The sequence below is a fragment of the Erpetoichthys calabaricus genome, chromosome 11, assembly GCF_900747795.2.
Source record: "Erpetoichthys calabaricus chromosome 11, fErpCal1.3, whole genome shotgun sequence".
Lineage (NCBI taxonomy): Eukaryota > Metazoa > Chordata > Cladistia > Polypteriformes > Polypteridae > Erpetoichthys > Erpetoichthys calabaricus.
This window is the reverse complement of record NC_041404.2, coordinates 93,480,667-93,498,864: the sequence shown is the minus strand read 5'-3', so window position 1 is coordinate 93,498,864 and position 18,198 is coordinate 93,480,667. Positions and strand designations below refer to the sequence as shown.

Here is an 18,198-nt window from a genome sequence, read left to right as displayed (position 1 = left end):
TGCCAATTCTTAGTATGCATTATTTTGGTCTGTAAGCTTCTTTGACTGTATCCTTTCCTTCACCAGGCAGTTCAGGAAGCAGTAACCCAGTCTCTCAGTTATCTTGACAATGCAGCCCCATTTAAGCGAGTGGCATTGGTATCCTTCAATCACAAGGTGTGAATTTCATTCTGCTGTCCCATACTTTGTAATAATATTAATTACTGAAATTAAATAATAAATCATACAGTATTGCAGAGTTCTTCTCACACTACCACTTTGTCAAACCAAATTCTGTTGAGCTGAAATTTCCTTGTTTTTGAAGGAAAGCTTAAGTTCAAAAGCTTAAGTGCTGAGAAAAGTTTCTTACCTGTTAAATCATATCTTTCTCATACAGGATCCACTGTTAACAAGTGTGCTCTTTATTTACACATTGCTCAGAACAAACTCTCAGTAGTCCATAACATCTGTTTGTCTTGCATATACATCTTGCAAATGGTATTCAATTCAATTAGTACATTTGAGGATTTTGTTTTTATAATTTCTTCTTTAGTATAGGATGTTTTTACTTTTAGAGATAGTGTACATATGATAAATTGAACATAAGAGAAAGAAAGAAAGAAAGAAAGAAAGAAAGAAAGAAAGAAAGAAAGAAAGAAAGAAAGAAAGAAAGAAAGAAAGAAAGAAAGAAAGAAAGAAAGAAAGAGAAGACAAAAGAGTTTCTCCTTGGTTTGCTTTAAACCAAGAATGAATGCAAGATGATCTGTTCTTAAAAATACTGCCACACAAGTACCCTACTACACAGAAGGAAACACTATAATTGTAGTTATAAACCTTTTAGATAGAATTGTTTACTGGGACTAGGCTGAGATATGTGTACAAAGTTGTTACTTAAAAAGATTTCCTGTTTTTACAAATAATACTAAGTTAAAAATTATTTTTACTTTGGTTTACCTGTCCTTGGCTTATCTAACAAAATGTGTTCTTTATCTAATTGCTGGTCGTGTGACAGGTTACTGTTTATGGTGATGGAAGCAGTTTCCCACAGGTGGTAGAGGACTTTGAACTTGTGGATAGCGACCACCTTCGCAATATTGGTCTCTCCCAGCCTCTCCCTGGATCTGTGAAACATGCTAAGATGCAGCTGAAGGATGCTGTGTACAGGTATACTGTATTGTGTAAATGTGAATCCTCCCTGATACTAGTATTAAGTGTGTAAAGGAGGAACTTTCCAGTAATGCAAATTTACTCTAGTAATTGTGAAGTTATAAAGCAAGCCGTTCAGAAAAATCTATTTTGATAATGTCATGAAAGCTGAGATCCAGAACAAATCCAGAGCTAGTAGATAGCCAACACTGTGACAATCAAGGCAGTGACAGTGCCTAGTTAGATCCTGAAAAAATACCCATGCTGTGTGTGAATTTTAACGATTTAATCAGCTCTCTCAGTAACTCTCTGATATATTAATAATGTAAAGCCTCTAGTTGTTATTGTATCACATCATGATGGTGTTGAGAAAAATGAAGTACAGTACAATTTGATAAAATATACCATTACCTACAAAATACATTGAAAGCTTTCAAAATTTATTGAGGCAGATTAGCACTAGGACAAGTATGTAGTGTGCAATTCAACAGATTATGCACATATAGAACCCTTCTGAGCAAATTTAAAATTACATGTGTTTTACATCTTTTCTTCAGGTTAAATGAGAGTGGATCCACAGCGCTTGGTCCTGCTGCTCTTATCTCTATAGCATTGGCTTCACAAAGACCTGGATCAAAGGTAAGAGGAGAGGTTTTTCCACTAGCTTCCAGTAACTAGTTCTTGACATGCTTTTCTACATTACTGGTATCTTAATTTAAGTAATCAAACTTTGCATTCAGTGTATCTGTCTTAATTGCCTGTCTACCTAAAAGTCTTTCTTTTTGTTTCAGGTCATAATATGTACAGATGGAAAAGCCAACACTGATCTTGGCAACCTGGAAGATGTTTGCTCTGAAGAACTAGAGGCATCCAAACAGTTCTACAACCAGCTGGCAGAGTATGCTAGGCAGCAAGGGTAAGTGAAGTAGGAACTGTCCTTGGCACCTTGGTTAGGAGAGATGTTCATCTGCCAGGTAAGCAAACATCAGAAATTCAAACAACTAAGTGCCTATTTTAACCAAAGGGGCTTAGTCCCATTGGATTTATTTGCTTTGTTGCAATGAAGGAAATTTACCGCAGAAGTTTTCTCGTCTTCCTTCATGAATGCTGCCAATCAATCACGCTTCACCAGGTGGTACAGAGTTAAGCGGGCTGGTGCACTGGAGACGCAGAGGCTTTTCATGGTTCACTCTTGGCAATCTTCTTGGCAATCTTCCTTTCAAATATTTGCTTGCTTGTCAACAAAATGTATAAGTTGGTGCTAGTAAAGATTTTGCGCATATTTGTGCCTTCTGTTTTACTGAAACATAGCCTAATTTGGATCTACTGGACAACATTGTCCAAATGGTAGGATATCAGTTACTCAGAGTGGACTGTAACAATGGACTTTGTGGCAAAACATGATATGGGGCCTTTTGCATGCATAAAAACAACAGCTGGTGCAGGGATATGTTTGAAATTCTTTCTTTTTCCTCTGCAAATTTAGAAGCTCTTGTTATTCATTGCAAGTCATTCTATCTACCCAGGAAATATCATTCTGTTATACTGATTGGTATTTACATTCCTCCTGATGCAAATGCTCAATTGGCACAACAGTTGCTAGATGATAACATTAATCATTTGGAAAGTAAATTCCCCAGTACTGACATTTTCATTATGGAGAATTTTAACCACAGTAACTTGAAAGATGATCTGCTCAGATACCACCAGCTGATCAACTACCCCACACATGAGGGCAGAACATTGGATCACTGTGACGGTGTGGGTCAGATCCTTGCTTCTTCTATAATGGGAGCCCCTTGAATCCGACACCATCAGTACCGTAACTGAGATGAACGTTGCAGATGAGGACAAAAACACACCAAGCAAGGGGATGGTGAAAGCGCAAGTGCTTTTATTAAAAACTCAACAAAAACAAGTGTTCAAAAAGTGCATTGCTCAAAAAGTTAAATAAATAATCCATAAAAATGTCAAAGTATTAGTGGAGGTTAAAATGATCAAATAAACAAATCCATTAAAACTATGTTAAAATCCAAGCAAGAGTCTTCTTTAAAATTTTCAATCCCTAGTGCTTCCCTTTAAAAACTGACACCTCTCTGGCTTATCCTCCTCGGACCTCGCAGCACGGAGAGACTTCCACCAAAAGGCGCAAACATCCTTCAAATCTGTCCCGTGTCCATGCTGCCTGATCCACAGGGACCCTGCTCCTGCACCCACCGCTGCCTTTCCAGGCTACCTGCTCCCTGGTTACTCAATAGGAGTGATGTCCTCTCCTGAGTGCTGGCCATGTGCTATTCCCTGGGGCTGCATTCCTGTCCGCCTGCTTCTCACTGTAAACACCGGCTCAGTACCGCTCCTGCCTTTCTCTCCGTCTCATTGACCTCCGATCCTCTTTTGTTTCTCTTCTCTTGACCCTTTCTCTTGCATCGGCTCGTCCTTAAGGCCACAGCGTCTCAATCGTGCACTGCAGGAAGCCGATGAAGCTATTGAGAAAGACTGCATCTTCACATGCAGGTGCGTCTCGCCCCAATTACTTCATTAACTCCCCGCATCTGTGTGAGTGCGCCCATGGTGAAAGAGCCGGGCAATGGTTTATTTTATTAAAACAGGCACTTTTTTTGAGCCGCGGACCCGCTATACCACAATCACTTTTACATCAGCATTAATAGAGGATTTTGCTGTTTCTCCCGTGCAACTCTTGGCAAATCTGATAATCCATGATTATGCTTGTTTCCAGTGTGGCGAATGGCCGGGGTCCAAACATGGGCAACCCAATACCTCCCCCTGGACGCTAGATGGCAGCCTCCCTGGGTTGCAGCGGTGCCTCTGACTCCCGCAGGGCTTCATGAGAGGTGGAGTTTGGTGCAGACCTGTTGGGTTCTGCAGGTGCCGCCGGGGGTGCTGCAGTGGGAGCTGCTGGGCCCTTCTAGGCAGTAGTTGCACCACATCCGGAAGTGCAGCTGTGTGTCGGCAATCAAGCACCTGGAGCACTTCAGGTGCATAATAAAAGGAGTCAGTGACCACCACTCAGGAGCCAGAGTCGGGAGGAGGAGGACAAAGCTGCCTGGGAGGAGTGGAGGAGAAAACTTTAATTTGTTAGTGTTTTGGTGTGCTGTGCTTGGGACTGTGTACTGCCCGTGGGGCATAGGGAAGACGTGTGCCCACAGGTGAAGAAAAATAAATAGTTGTTTATTTTACATGTGCCTCCGTTTCCAGTCTGTGTCAGGTCGGGAGCCTATATAGCACCTTTCACACCAGCTATAAACGGAAACTGGAACAGTCGAATCCCACCAGGTCATTTAGCTGCAGATGGACTGTTAGAAGGCTGAGGAGCTGTTTAAGATTGGAAAGCCATGGAAGACTGGTGTAGTAGCATAGATGAATATGTAACAAGTTGTGATATTGTAACATATTACATTTCCTTGTCTGAAGATGTGTGTCTCCCAAAGAAGACCATTTTGAGATACAACAATGGCACATTGTGGTTCATCAAGGTGCTGAGGCTTCTCAGAGCTGCTAAAGACCAGGTATACAGTACAAGTCTGGGAACAGGGATGAATATTGATCTGCAAGGCGGCAGATTAGTAAAGCTCTGAGAGCTGCAAAAGCCACTTATAGAGATCAGCTGGAGAAAGATGTTAGCAGTAACAGCCAGGCAGTGTGGAGTTCTCTGAAAAATCTTACAAATTACAGGTAGAACTGCTCCCAAACCTTATCCTCCCCCATTGTGGCTAATAAGCTAAATGAGTTTTGTTGCAGGTTTGACAAGGACATCGCCCCTGCTTGGACTCTGACCCTCTGCCTTTTATGTTAACAGTCTCTCTTTCTTCCTGTCACAACCATTTCAGTGACATCATTTCTCCTTCATTGAAGTCCCAATAACCTTTTTCAACTTCCCTTCACCTCATTCAGTCCTCTCTACTCCACTCTATAATTTTTGTGAAGCAAGAAGACATACAAAAACTTTTCAGGAAACAGAATATTAGGAAAGCAGCTGGCCTTGAGGGAGTCTCATGTGATCCATCACTGACCCTTTCCTTGATTAAATACAATATAATACAATACAATACAACTTATTATTGTATCACACAAGGAATGCCACATGGGCTTTTAACAGGCCCTGCCTTTTGACAGCCCCCCAGCCTTGACTTTCTAAGAAGACAAGGAAAAAATCTCAAAAATAAACCCCTGTAGGAAAGAAAATGGAAGAAACCTTGGGAAAGGCAGTTCAAAGAAAGACACCTTTCCAGGTTGGTTGAGCGTGCAGTGGATGTCAAACAAAGTGGGTAAATACAATACAATACACAGAACAGAACACAAGTATCCTCAATACAATATAATAGTGCAATAGAAAAATTACAAGTACAGAGCAGAATTCAATAGTAGATGTTATTACATAATACAATTTGGATTTGTTCAGAGTCCTGGATACCTCGGCCATCAGGCTGCCTCCCCCTATTTGTCATTCCACAGCTGAGTCAGTGATGGGCCAGCCAATCCATTGAAAGGACCCCTCTACCCGACGATTACTACGATCCTCCATCTGGGATGACTTTACCTTAGGCAGGCAAAACAACTTGGCAGTAGGGCAATAGCGCCAAGTGTCACATTTGAGTACTGAGAAGAGAAACAGAATAGGTGAGGGTTAATAACAAATTATAACTATCATATTACTTATGTTTTAGTTCTAGTAACATACAACAGAGATGCAGTATGTACAGTTAATCAACAGCTTTAGTCAGGATATGCTAAACTGAAGTAGTGAGTCTTCAGCCAGGATTTGAAAACTGAGACCGAAGGGGCATCTCTTACAGTAGCAGGCAGACCATTCCACAGTTTAGGTGTCCTGTAGCTAAAAGCACAACCTCCCACTGTTATTTTATTAATCCTTGGAATCATAAGCAGACCATCATCTTGAGATCTTAATGTATATTCTGGTTTGTAAGTCATGATAAGTTCAGATAAGTAAGCCAGACCCTGGCCATTTAAGGCTTTATATGTTAAAAGGAGGATTTTGAAAACCGCCCTGTGTAAGGATTTAAGAACTGGAGTTATGTGTTCATATTTTCTTGTTTTTATAATAATTCTTGCAGCAGTATTTTAGACTAACTAGAAGGTGTAGAATGAACAGACTGAACATTCAATGAACACCATACTGCAGTAGTCAATCCTACTAGAAATAAATGCATGAATTAATTTCTCAGAAACCTGCTTACTTAAAAAACGCCTTAATTTCCCAACATTTTTAAGATGGTTTACAGTAAGATTGTTAAGATACAGTAACTCCTAGATTGCAGGCTGATTCAGTAAAATTAATGGTGATTCCAAATGAATTAAATGATGGCAAAAAATTGTTGCAATCAGTATCATTCCCTCCAATAATTAACATATATGTTTTATTGGTGCTTAAAGACAAGTAGTTCTCATCCATCCACTCCTTTAATTCACTATCACAACTAATTAAAGACAACATCGGAGGAACTTCATTTGGTTTAAAAGAAAGATTTAACTGGGTGTCATCTGCGTATGAGTGAAAATTAACATTATGTTTTCTAATGATAGAGCCCTGTGGAAGCAAGTAAAGTGAAAACAGTAAAGGTTTCAGTACTGAGCCTTGCGGGACACCATATCTGAGTTAGTGTATAAGGATGGAGTACTGTCAGCTCATTTTTGTACGTACTGAAATCGATTTGATAAATAAGAACTAAGCCAGGCAAGGAGAGTCCCTGTAAGCCCAACATCATTTTCTAGCCTGTACAGTAAAACCAAATAGTCAGTGGTGTCAAACACTGCACTTAAGTCTAACAGTATAATTACATTGGAGTTTCCTTCATCAGAGGGTATCAGAATATCATTTACAACAGGCATGTCAAACTCACTACCATTGGTGGGCCGCTTCAACTGCCATACGTGTGTCAGCGGGCCGTACTGTAACAAATACTATTATACTATTATTCAAAGTTACTGTAGCTTTCTTTCCAATACTGAAAACTTTAAAAAATGTAACACTTAAAGTTTAAAGAAAAGCAATTTATTTCCATGCAGTCTCCATGCAACAGTGTAGAATTAGAGTCTTAACCTCTTAGCTAGGCCCTTATTATATTACTAGGCTCACCCTCCTTTTAAGGCGACCAACTTTTATCCTCAATTTGTGTGCGCTCCATGTGTATATCAGGCATGTAAGTGTAGAGAATGAGAACATCAAAGTGCCCATTCATAACATCTCCCGAAAACCTAAGTTTTTTTATCCCCTCGAGTGCCTGTCCAAACTTGGAGTGTAGGACTCCATAATAATATACTTGAAACTCATTGGGGAACAACTGTCCCGCTGCCATTAGCTCAGAAATGGTACCATAAGTTTAACTCTTTGACATTTCAGTGAGATACTGAAGCTCATTTGTATAAGAGATTCCTGACGGCATCATTGTAAATGGCTGAAACCTTGACCAGTTACTTAAAACATGTCGTACAATGTCAGCCCGAATCTGTACCGCTAAAGACGGAGTTTCATGCACTAAATAAGCTATAGATGAGAATAAGCAAGCACCATCTCCCCTAATATTTACTACGCGGTGAGGCATTTGTACTCCATCAACATTAATTATTTCCAGAGACATAATTTTGTCTATTTTTCCAGCGCATCGCGCACAAAAGCAAGGGAATGATGGGAGCACCAAAACTCTGCTCACATCGCGTCGCTTCGTACCGCAAGCCGCAAGTAGTAAGTCTGTGATAAGCAGAATACCGCTACGCTTTGCACTCACGGGATGGAACGACAATCCCAACCGCTTTTATATAGTGTCTTGATGATTGATATTCATTATATTATATTCATTGCTTATATAGGAGCCTTACAGTGTGAGATTTATTTCTTTTCTCCTGACACTTGGCATCTCTTGTTAGTAACCAGTTCGTCAATATCAGGCTTGAAATCTTGTGCAGCTGCAACTTTTATGAGGGATGAAAGGTGCTCGACGGTAAGTCTTGAGTGATGTGGGGTTTTGGTAGCTTTCATTACCAAAAACAATTGCTCACAAAGGTAAGTGCTTCCGAACATTGACAGTACTCTCGATGCCAACTTACGGATCTGCACATACGAGGGTGGCAGGTAAGCATACAAGCCTGGCACGCCAACTTCGTTGTATTTTGCCTTCAGAATAGAATCTGACTGCACTTCAATCAATTCCATTTGGATATTTTCAGGCACATTCTCAACGTTGTAAGAGAACAGCGCAATGCCGTTTGTGTGAACTGAAATCATGAAAATGCTCACTGAATTCATTGCTCAGTAATTCAAGTTGGAAAACCAATCCTCCAAAAATCTAATTTTACTTTACTAAGTTTACTTCAAAGTTTATATTGTAAAATAAGCCGATATGCAAAAAGCCACCTGACCTACAATAATTTTACAAACTCAAAATCACAGAAATATGTTAATAAACAACTCACCAACTTCTCGCATCCACTTCAGATCTTCAGCTGTAGTCTGCACTAACTGTTCGTTACAATACTAGCACAAAATTACATGAAACTAGAGCAAAAAAACGTGAAAATATGCGGGCTATTACTACTCGTGATGGTCAGTTCTGCCCAGTGGCCAGTCTCAGCAGCCCAGTCAGTAGTGTAGCCTTAGTAGGGGCGGCTTTAGGCTCGTGGCGGCCCTGGGCAGAGAAAGAATCGGTGGCCCCTTCGCCTGGCAATGTCAATACGGTATGTTATGCACAGCGGATGGACACATCCATTGCGGACACTGCATAGCCACCTCGTGCTCATGACACGCTTCTATATACGCGTGTTAGTAACTTGAAAACCAAGTGGCGGCCCATGATATTCTTATTATGGCAAAACATTATAATACTACATATAGCTTACTGCTCCAACTCTAGCGACATTAGTAAATACAGCGTACTAATTAACAAGAAACACAATGTTTTTCGGCCACATTGTCGTCAGCTGTGTCGTTATTTTCTCTTTCTGTTTTATATTCAATATATATTGGCGTGGCGGCCCCTGGGATTTGGCGGCACTGTGCAGGTGCACAGTTTGCACATGCCTAAGGCCACCCCTGCTGCAGCCTAGCACTTCAGTTGTGACGCTGCGGCTCATTAACTTTGGTCAAGGCTCGTGGCTATACTAGCAGATGACGTTTCTGGTACCATAATGCCATGGGAAAACGCGCTTTTGTCAGAAGGCAGAAATAAGAAAAGCCAATAAGTAACACCGAAGATGCAGAATGATTCAATCACAAACGATAGTAATCGTTTTGTATAAGTTCAGTGCTAACTAGGATCTGTCATGCGGGCCGCACAGATTTGTCAAACACGGGCCCGGGGGCCGCGTGTTTGACATGCCTGATTTACAAGACACGTTAGTGCTGTTTCTGTATTATGACTAGTGCAGTAGCTAGACTGGAATTTCTCAAATAAATTGTGATGTGTAAAGTGTGACTGAAGCTGATTGGCGACTACTTTTTCAAGTATTTTAGAGAGAAAGGATACATTTGAAATGGGTCTATAGTTATTAAGTACTAGCGGCCCTCCACGGCTTCACCTGCGTAGTAGTGAAACAGGATAAAGTTTAAAAATCAATAAACAAACAGGTATCGCTAGCTGAGTAGAGGTAAGAGCGATTCGAGGCTGGCGCGTTAGTGAGGAGGGCCCAGCCTGGTGCCCCACTCCTGATGTCACACTTCCCCCTCCCCTCGGCCCACAGCCTCTGTCTTGGATTAGCGTGAATATATCGCTCCTGCAAGCGAACTGTGATTCTTAGCGTGATGAGAGAAGTCGCAGAATCAACCGGAATGTTCAAGCAAATTCCAAAAAAAAAAAAACAGCTCTAAATCCATTAAGTAGTTCTCTCGTTTGCTAGCTAAGCGGATGTAAGATACACTCCAAGGCTGGCGCGTGAGTGAGAAGGGCCTCGCACCCCTCCCCTCAGCCCGCTGCATATCTCTCGGATTCGCGCAAATAAATCAGCACCGCAAGCGAACTGTGAAATTTAGAGCGATGAGAGAGGTCGCAAAATCAACCGGAATGTTGAAGCAAATTATAGAAATAAACCCGATCTAAATCCGTTAAGTAGTGTGGTACTGTGCCATGCAATAATGAACTATTAATAATGTTAAGAATAGGTGCTGCAAGATCATCCATTGTACTTTTTATGTGTTTTGTTGGCAGTGCATTTAGGGAACAAGTAGGTTTCATTTTAGAAAATAAAGTCATGACTTCCTGCTCTGTTACAGGATTTCTAAAGTGTGGAATGCAGTGTGAAACAGGGTCTTCGAAGTTAGTATGTGGTTTGGACTGTGATGCTGAGATCAGTGATCTTACATTTTTAATTTTCTCATTAAAGAAGGTTCATAAACTCCACTTCAATTCTCATATCAGGCAAATTGCTCAGTGGAGGATGCAGTTAATTTATGTTTCCACTATATTCTTCAGCCACTGGACTTGCCTAACACCTATGTGAGGGTCTTATTCGTGGATTTCTGCTAAGCTTTCAATACCATTGTTCCAGAGTGGCTTCAGAGTAAACTAATCCAGTTAGGTGTGCCCTGTAGTGTCTGCCAGTAGATTATGAGTTTCTTGACAGGTAGGAAGCAGTACGTGAGACTGAGCCCTTATATGTTGGATCCACTGTCAATTAACATAGACCACACCCAAGGCTGTGTTCTTTCACCCCTCCTGATTTCACTTTCTACAAATACTAGTAGATCCATTGACAAATCTGTAAAAATCCTAAAGTTTGCAGATGACCCAACCATATCAGGTCTAATTTCCAAAGATGATGTGTCTTCCTATAAAAGAGAGGAGGGCCGTCTTATAGAATGGTGTTCTTGTAACAACTTGGAGGTCAATGCTATTAAGACAGTGGGAATGAGGATTGATTTTCACTGACAAGACACTAACTGTCCACCTTTGCAAATTAATAGCCAGACTTTGTCTGTGGTTCACTTGTTTAAATTCCTTGGGACTGCTTTCACAAATACATTAAAATGGGACAAGCACATCATCCATCATCAAGAAAGCCAGGCAGAGATTGTTCTTCCTTTGCCAGCTTAAGAAGTTTGGCATATCATGGTGTCCATCCATTCATCCATTCTCTTCCGCTTATCCGAGATCGGGTCGCGGGGGCAGCAGCTTGAGCAGAGATGCCCAGACTTCCCTCTCCCCGGTCAGTTCTTCTAGCTCTTCCGAGAGAATCCTAAGGCGTTCCCAGGCCAGCCGAGAGACATAGTCCCTCCAATGTGTCCTGGGTCTTCCCCGGGGCCTCCTTCCGGTTAGACGTGCCCGGAACACCTCACTAGGGAGGCGTCCTGGAGGCATCCTGATCAGATGCCTGAGCCTCCTCATCTGACTCCTCTCGATGCGGAGGAGCAGCGGCTCTACTCTGAGCCCCTCCCGGATGACTGAGCTTCTCACCCTATCTTTAAGGGAAAGCCCAGACACCGTACGGCGGAAACACATTTCAGCCGCTTGTATTCGCGATCTCGTTCTTTCGGTCACTACCAATAGCTCATGACCATAGGTGAGGGTAGGAATGTAGATCGACTGGTAAACTGAGAGCTTTGCCTTTGCTTTGTGGGTCGGTGGGGGAGTACTTCAAAGACCCCCTCAATCCCACTAACATGCCTTCCATTGAGGAAGCAGAGCCTGGGGACTCGGAGGTGGGCTCCCCCATCTCTGAGACTGAGGTCACCGAGGTGGTCAAAAAAATCCTTGGTGGCAGGGCCCCGGGGGTGGATGAGATACGCCCGGAGTTCCTCAAGGCTCTGGATGTTGTAGGACTGTCTTGGTTGACACGCCTCTGCAACATCGCATGGACATCAGGAACAGTCCCTCTGGATTGGCAGACTGGGGTGGTGGTCCCCCTCTTTAAGAACGGATGTAGGTTATATTAACAGCAATACGTCCTGCATAATACCTTACTGCGACTGTGACTGACAAGTCAGAACTTTTCTTTATTTTTAATTTTCTTGCTTTATGATCATTCTGTTATATGTTCAGACCAAAGTGTGCATGTTTATTTATTTATCTGCCCACCTACCTATTTATATATTTTTTTATTTAAGAGATTATGTGAAAAGCTAAAATTTCCCCCTAGGGACAAAAAAAATTCTATCTATCTATCTATCTATCTATCTATCTATCTATCTATCTATCTATCTATCTATCTATCTATCTATCTATCTATCTATCTATCTATCTATCTGTCTGTCTGTCTGTCTGTCTGTCTGTCTGTCTGTCTGTCTGTCTGTCTGTCTGTCTGTCTGTTTTCTTTATTAACATGTTATGATCATCTATTAGATTTGCAGCTTTTTTTAAAGGTTTCTACTGTGTTTATTATTTGTTTGTGTGTGTCATACCAAGTAAACGTTTTTATAAGAAACAAGTACCGCATAATGAAATCCATATTTCTAATTATACCTCAAGAATTAGGAATGTCCAGCTGGTAAGCTGGGGGAAAAAACTGTATAAATGTAGTAAATATATATATTGAAAGCAAAAAAGCTGCAGTGCAATTAATGATTAAAATGATTAAAACTCATAAGTATATGCATATTTAAATTTAAGCAGTGTTTAACTGCCAACGTCAATTGGCTGAATCAATGTTTGAGAATATTATACATATATATATGTGTGTGTGTGTGTGTGTATATATTATTTTTTTTGTTAGACTAATGGTGAAAAACAATTTTTAATTAAACTTTGTTTTATATAATACATTACAGAAGAATTAAACAATATTACAGTTTGTAATTTTGAGAAGCATTTTATTTTTTAAATGTTATATTTATTTTTTCTACATATTTTATTAGTTAAAAGGGTATGTACTTTAGGAGAATTATATTTATTTTATTATTTTTATGATTACTGAACGATAAACCTACAGAGTTTCATTTTGTTAATAAAGCATAAACAGGTAATACCTGTAGCCTAGAGTTTAAATATAAAAATACCAAATTGTAGACTTCAATGTGGAACATGAGGCGTCTCAGTGCCAGGTTATGCAGGAGCTTAATGTAAAAGTTTTCAAAGAGATGAAGAAAAAAAAATCAGTATCGGCGTTGGAATACAGTAGCAGAATATGAGTGATTGGTATTGACACTAAAAAAATCCTAAACATCCCTATATAAAACTTGGAAAGAAAGGGAATTATGAAGGAAGGATTGCTATATAATATATCTCTCTGTGTGCGAACCCAATGGCACCCAAATTTGCCATTGTCAAATCTAACAAATTTATTTAATTACTTTTACCAGTCAAAATTAAGCTTGTTTATATGAAAGACAGAAAGACCCTGTATTAAAAAAGCAACATTGCAGCGATCAATATGGAACAAAAATCTTGTGAATTCTTCTCTGTACACTCTTCTTTGCACTTAATAATTTTGTCAATTTAGTAGTAATCAGATTGTGCTTCACTTGCTCAAAATATAGAATCAATATAGAAAATACTTTAAGAAAAAGATACTGCTGTCTGCTACTCCATTACACAACAACTTTGCATTTCAGCCTTCAGTCTTGGAAGACACCAATTATCTTGGCTTTTAAAGATATTTACATTGATGATAATGTGTTTGCCCCTTTTGATTAACTCTTTTGTAAATATGGAAATCACTCATCACACTTACTTTGTATTTAAAAGTTAGGAAATTTGTGAAAATTAATTTGCCTAACATTATAACATTAAAACATTGACAATTTTTAATTAGTACAGGCCATTCAGTCCAACAAAGCTTGCCATTCCTATCCAGCTGATTTTTCCAAAATGAAAACAACTTGAGCTTTGAATATCCATAAAGCCTTACTCTCTACAACACTACTTGCCAATTTATTCCATGTGTTTATGGTTCTCTATGTGAAGAAAAACGTTATGTTTGTGTGAAATTTATCCTTAAGAGGTTTCCAACTGTGACCCTGTAACTAGTTTTAAAGTAAGAGTCTGGATCGACTGTACTAATTTCTTTCATAATTTAAATTTTTATTTATATTCTTATCCAGATCATTTATATTTATTAAAAATAGCATCTCACACCATAACCCTTTACTTCCTGTGTTTAAGCTAATTTCGAAATCTGAATTCTTTAGTTAGTTTGACACCTTCTCATGTTGGACCTTATCAAATGATTTCTGAAAATCAAGATAAGCAATATGACATGCACCTCTCTGATTGTATCCTTATGTTGCTTCCTAATAGAATTCCTGAATAGATTGACTGTATTTCTGATTAACCCATTTTTAAATGAGTTATGGTATATGTGACAGCACTTCTTTTGTAATGCATATTTTGGACAAAAAAATAGAAAAGGACTAGTGTGTTAATCACACAGCATGTGAAGTTTTCATACATCATACATCATACATCAAGTAACATACTGATGGTGCATTCTTTTAATAGTTGAGGGATTTTTCTTGTGCTTCTTTCTGTCCTTTTGGTCAACCCTTTTAGAAAGGGTTTTAAATTACTTAGACACTAACTAGTCATAAATGCAAATATCCTTTTAGATTGTCATATCTGTCAGACCATTTACAATCACCTTTATAATACCTATCTATCTATCTATCTATCTATCTATCTATCTATCTATCTATCTATCTATCTATCTATCTATCTATCTATCTATCTATCTATCTATCTATCTATCTATCTATCTATCTATCTATCTATCTATCTATCTATCTATCTATCTATCTATCTATCTATCTATCTATTATACAACCAGGACACAACATATTTGTATATGAACAAAAGATAACAGTAGATTTAACATCAGCCTGTTCATTTTTTGGGACACATTATTTTGTGGGGTATTTATGAATATGCTTGATACAGTCTTGGATGGGACCCCATTCTTGCAGAGCCTATTCACACACACACACACACACTCACTCACTCACACTTTTTTTAATTTAGCCTAATCTGTACGTCTTTGGGATGTTGAAGGAAAACGAGTATCCAGAGAAGAACTTGTACAGACATGTGGGTAATATCAAAATTACATGCAAACAATGGCCATGCATTGTGATTAAACTGAGGAATATGGTAAAGTGTAGACGACAGTGTCCAATATTCTACCACCAAATCTCCTTTGGTTACATACAGAAAATTCAGAAAATAACTATGGTACACCTGTTCTGATGTCAGATCAGTTCCCACACACATTATACATACCTCTAAGGAGTATCCACTTGATCTTTCCTTTATAATTTAAGTGTGGTTTTGCATACATGAAATAAATGAAAACTGTCAGACCTTATCTAAAATGAAGGAGGCATAGCACAGAAGAGAATGATAAAAGGAGAGTCACTGAAATATAATTAAATTGGACACACCAAATTAAGTCATTTTTTATTAGGTTATGTTAGAATGACAAGCCAATGCAATTTGTTTACTCTGTTTCACTGTAAAATATTTTTCCCTGCAGCTGAACTTTGGAATTATTTAAATGATAAGCGGAGACTGTTTATTCTAAGTGGATTATTGTCCACTATTATTATTATATAATCCCATATTAATATATCATAAGTTTCAGTTGTTAGTTAAAATACCAGGGTCAACTGAGGTATCTTCATTTATAGAACATGTTGCATCACTGTCCTCCTTTTAACTTTATGTTAGAGATGGTATCTATCTATCTACAGTATCTGTCTGTCTGTCTGTCTGCCTGCCTGCCTGCCTGTCTGTCATCACCTGTCGAGCATGGGCTTTCACTCCTATAGAGGTGGGGAGGGTGCTGACATGGCTAGAGTCATTGCCAGTTTCAGTGACAACAAAGGAGAGACATTACTATTTAAGATCTTGACAGGAAGCGACCCTGTGATGAAGTTTAAATGCACATCAGGCCATACTAGTGAGTCTAGAGTCAAGAGAAAAACTGAAACAAAGCCTTGCTGATATTAGAAAGACATGACAGGGTCCACAGAATAACAGTTATAAAATGAGACTGAGAATGCTTTTGATTAATATGAGAGGTGAGCAAGTAGATAAGCAATCATATCACTGTGAATCTGGGGCACAGCTGAGTTTTTGTTTGTGCTTTGTCTGATTTGATACCTCCCCCCCCCCCCCCCCCCCCCCATGTGTTTTCTTTGTGTTCTTTATTCAGTATAATAAAGCCACCCATTTTTTACTTCTTTTCTGTCCTTGTCATTATTTCAGGTTTAAGACTTCACCAGAGGGCTCTAAATTTACTATACATGTACTGTATAGCATAAATATAACTGAAGAAATTGTTAGTTGGCACAGTCTATTAAAGACTGTACATTCTTAAAAGTTCTTCTTAAGTCCTGATAAATAAATGGATCATCTCAGAAATATCATATAAGGTACAACTAAATTTGTTACATGAAGGCACAGATGCTGCTTGCAGTTGCTCCAGTACATGATAATTATTTATTTTAGTTTTCTTTAATCTGTACAATATTTAACAATTTGTGCGTGAGTGTGCACCCTTTTTAAAACTACACTTCAGATGTAATCCTTGAATTATACACTATTATTTCTATGTACATGTTTTATAATTTTGTAAAAAGACAACCTGCACAACCCTACTTTTCCATGAATAGTTGTACCTGAAACCATACTAGCTAGTAATTATGAACATATCAGTAGTATTTCCTTACTCTATCAACTCATTTCAAGGTGAACACTCATAAATGATCATAAACAATGCTGAGATAGGGACCTCTCAATTAAATCTCACTTTGGGATTATAGTTCATTAAAACATTAGAACAATCTAGACGGTAGCAGGCCATTCAGCCAAACAAAGCTCACCGTTCCTATCCACTTAATTCTTCTAAAATAGCATCAAGTCAAGTTTTGAAAGTCATACTGTTTACCACAATACTTGGTAACTTATTCCACATGTCTGTGGAAATCTGTGTAAAGAAAAACTTCTTAATGTTTGTGCAAAATTTGCCCTTAATAAGTTTCCACCTGTGTCCCTATGTTCTTCATGAACTCAATTTTAAGACTGGATTTTTTTTCAGCACTGCTATGTCCTTTTTGTAGACTGGACATTAAAACTGTATGCTTTACTCCAGACGAAGTCTCACCAGTGCATTATAAAGCCTGAGCATAAACTCCATAGACTTGTACACTAAACATTGTGCTATAGATCCTAACATTTCGTTAGCCTTTGTGGTGGATTGATGGCATTTTACTCTGGCCCTCACCCCCAGGCCGCCAGGAGGAGCTCTCCCAACAGCATGATCGTGCCCCGAGTTCCAGCAGGGCCTCATGGACTATGTAGTGTTTATACACAGCCCTGCTGTATACCTTGGGGGCCACCGGGAGTCGCTGTAGGGGGACTAGCGGGCTCTTATGTGCCCTATAACCCAGGAGTGCGTCATCATCACGTGACAGGAAGGAACGACGTGCTCCCGGGCTGAAGAAAGGACTGTTTACCCTGACCCGGAGGGAATAAGGACTTGTGGGTTTGGCCAGGAACCACTTCCGGGTCAGGGGATATAAAAGGACTGTGGGAAAGCCCAGACACTGAGCTGAGCTGGGAGGTAGGAGGGCGAAGTGTCTGGGCGAGGAGGATTTGTAGTATTGAGAGTATTTGTGATTTATATGAGTGTGGAGTGGAGGGTGCTTGGTGCACAGTATAATAGAAAAATAAATAATAATTATACTTTTACCTCGTGTTCAGAGTGGTACCTGAGGGTTGAAGAGGTGGACCACGCCTCAATCTGTTACACCTTCTTAATGGCTTCTGATCACTTTCTGAAAGCTAATAGTGTTGAATCCACTATGACTCTTAAATCCCTCTCATAAAGTATAATTTTTATTTTTAGACATGAGGCACTTCACCTCCACCTTACTGTTTTTTTACTACTAAAATACTCAAAGAATCTCTTTGGGTCATCTTTCGCCTTATCTGCTATATTCCTCTCAACCTGGCTTTTAGCCTCTCTTAATATCCTTCTTAATGTTTGTCCTCATGTTCTCATATGAGCTATGATTTACATTGGAGTTATTTATCTTGAATGCCTTATAGACCTGTTTTCCTTTGCATCTTCTTTTTCAACTCTTTATTAATCCAATGCAGAGTTTTTGTAAATTTC

General features: G+C 39.3%; 1 protein-coding gene across 1 annotated transcript in view; it reads left to right on the top strand.

The window, feature by feature from the left end:
- Positions 1 to 18,198, top strand: part of LOC114642651 (circularly permutated Ras protein 1-like) — a 334,580-nt gene that overhangs the window by 126,211 nt on the left and 190,171 nt on the right. The window contains exons 10-13 of the mRNA XM_051933702.1: positions 67 to 156; positions 992 to 1,143; positions 1,683 to 1,764; positions 1,917 to 2,041. Of these exons, the coding sequence (XP_051789662.1) occupies positions 67 to 156; positions 992 to 1,143; positions 1,683 to 1,764; positions 1,917 to 2,041 (449 nt within the window). The remainder of the gene's footprint in view (positions 1 to 66; positions 157 to 991; positions 1,144 to 1,682; positions 1,765 to 1,916; positions 2,042 to 18,198) is intronic.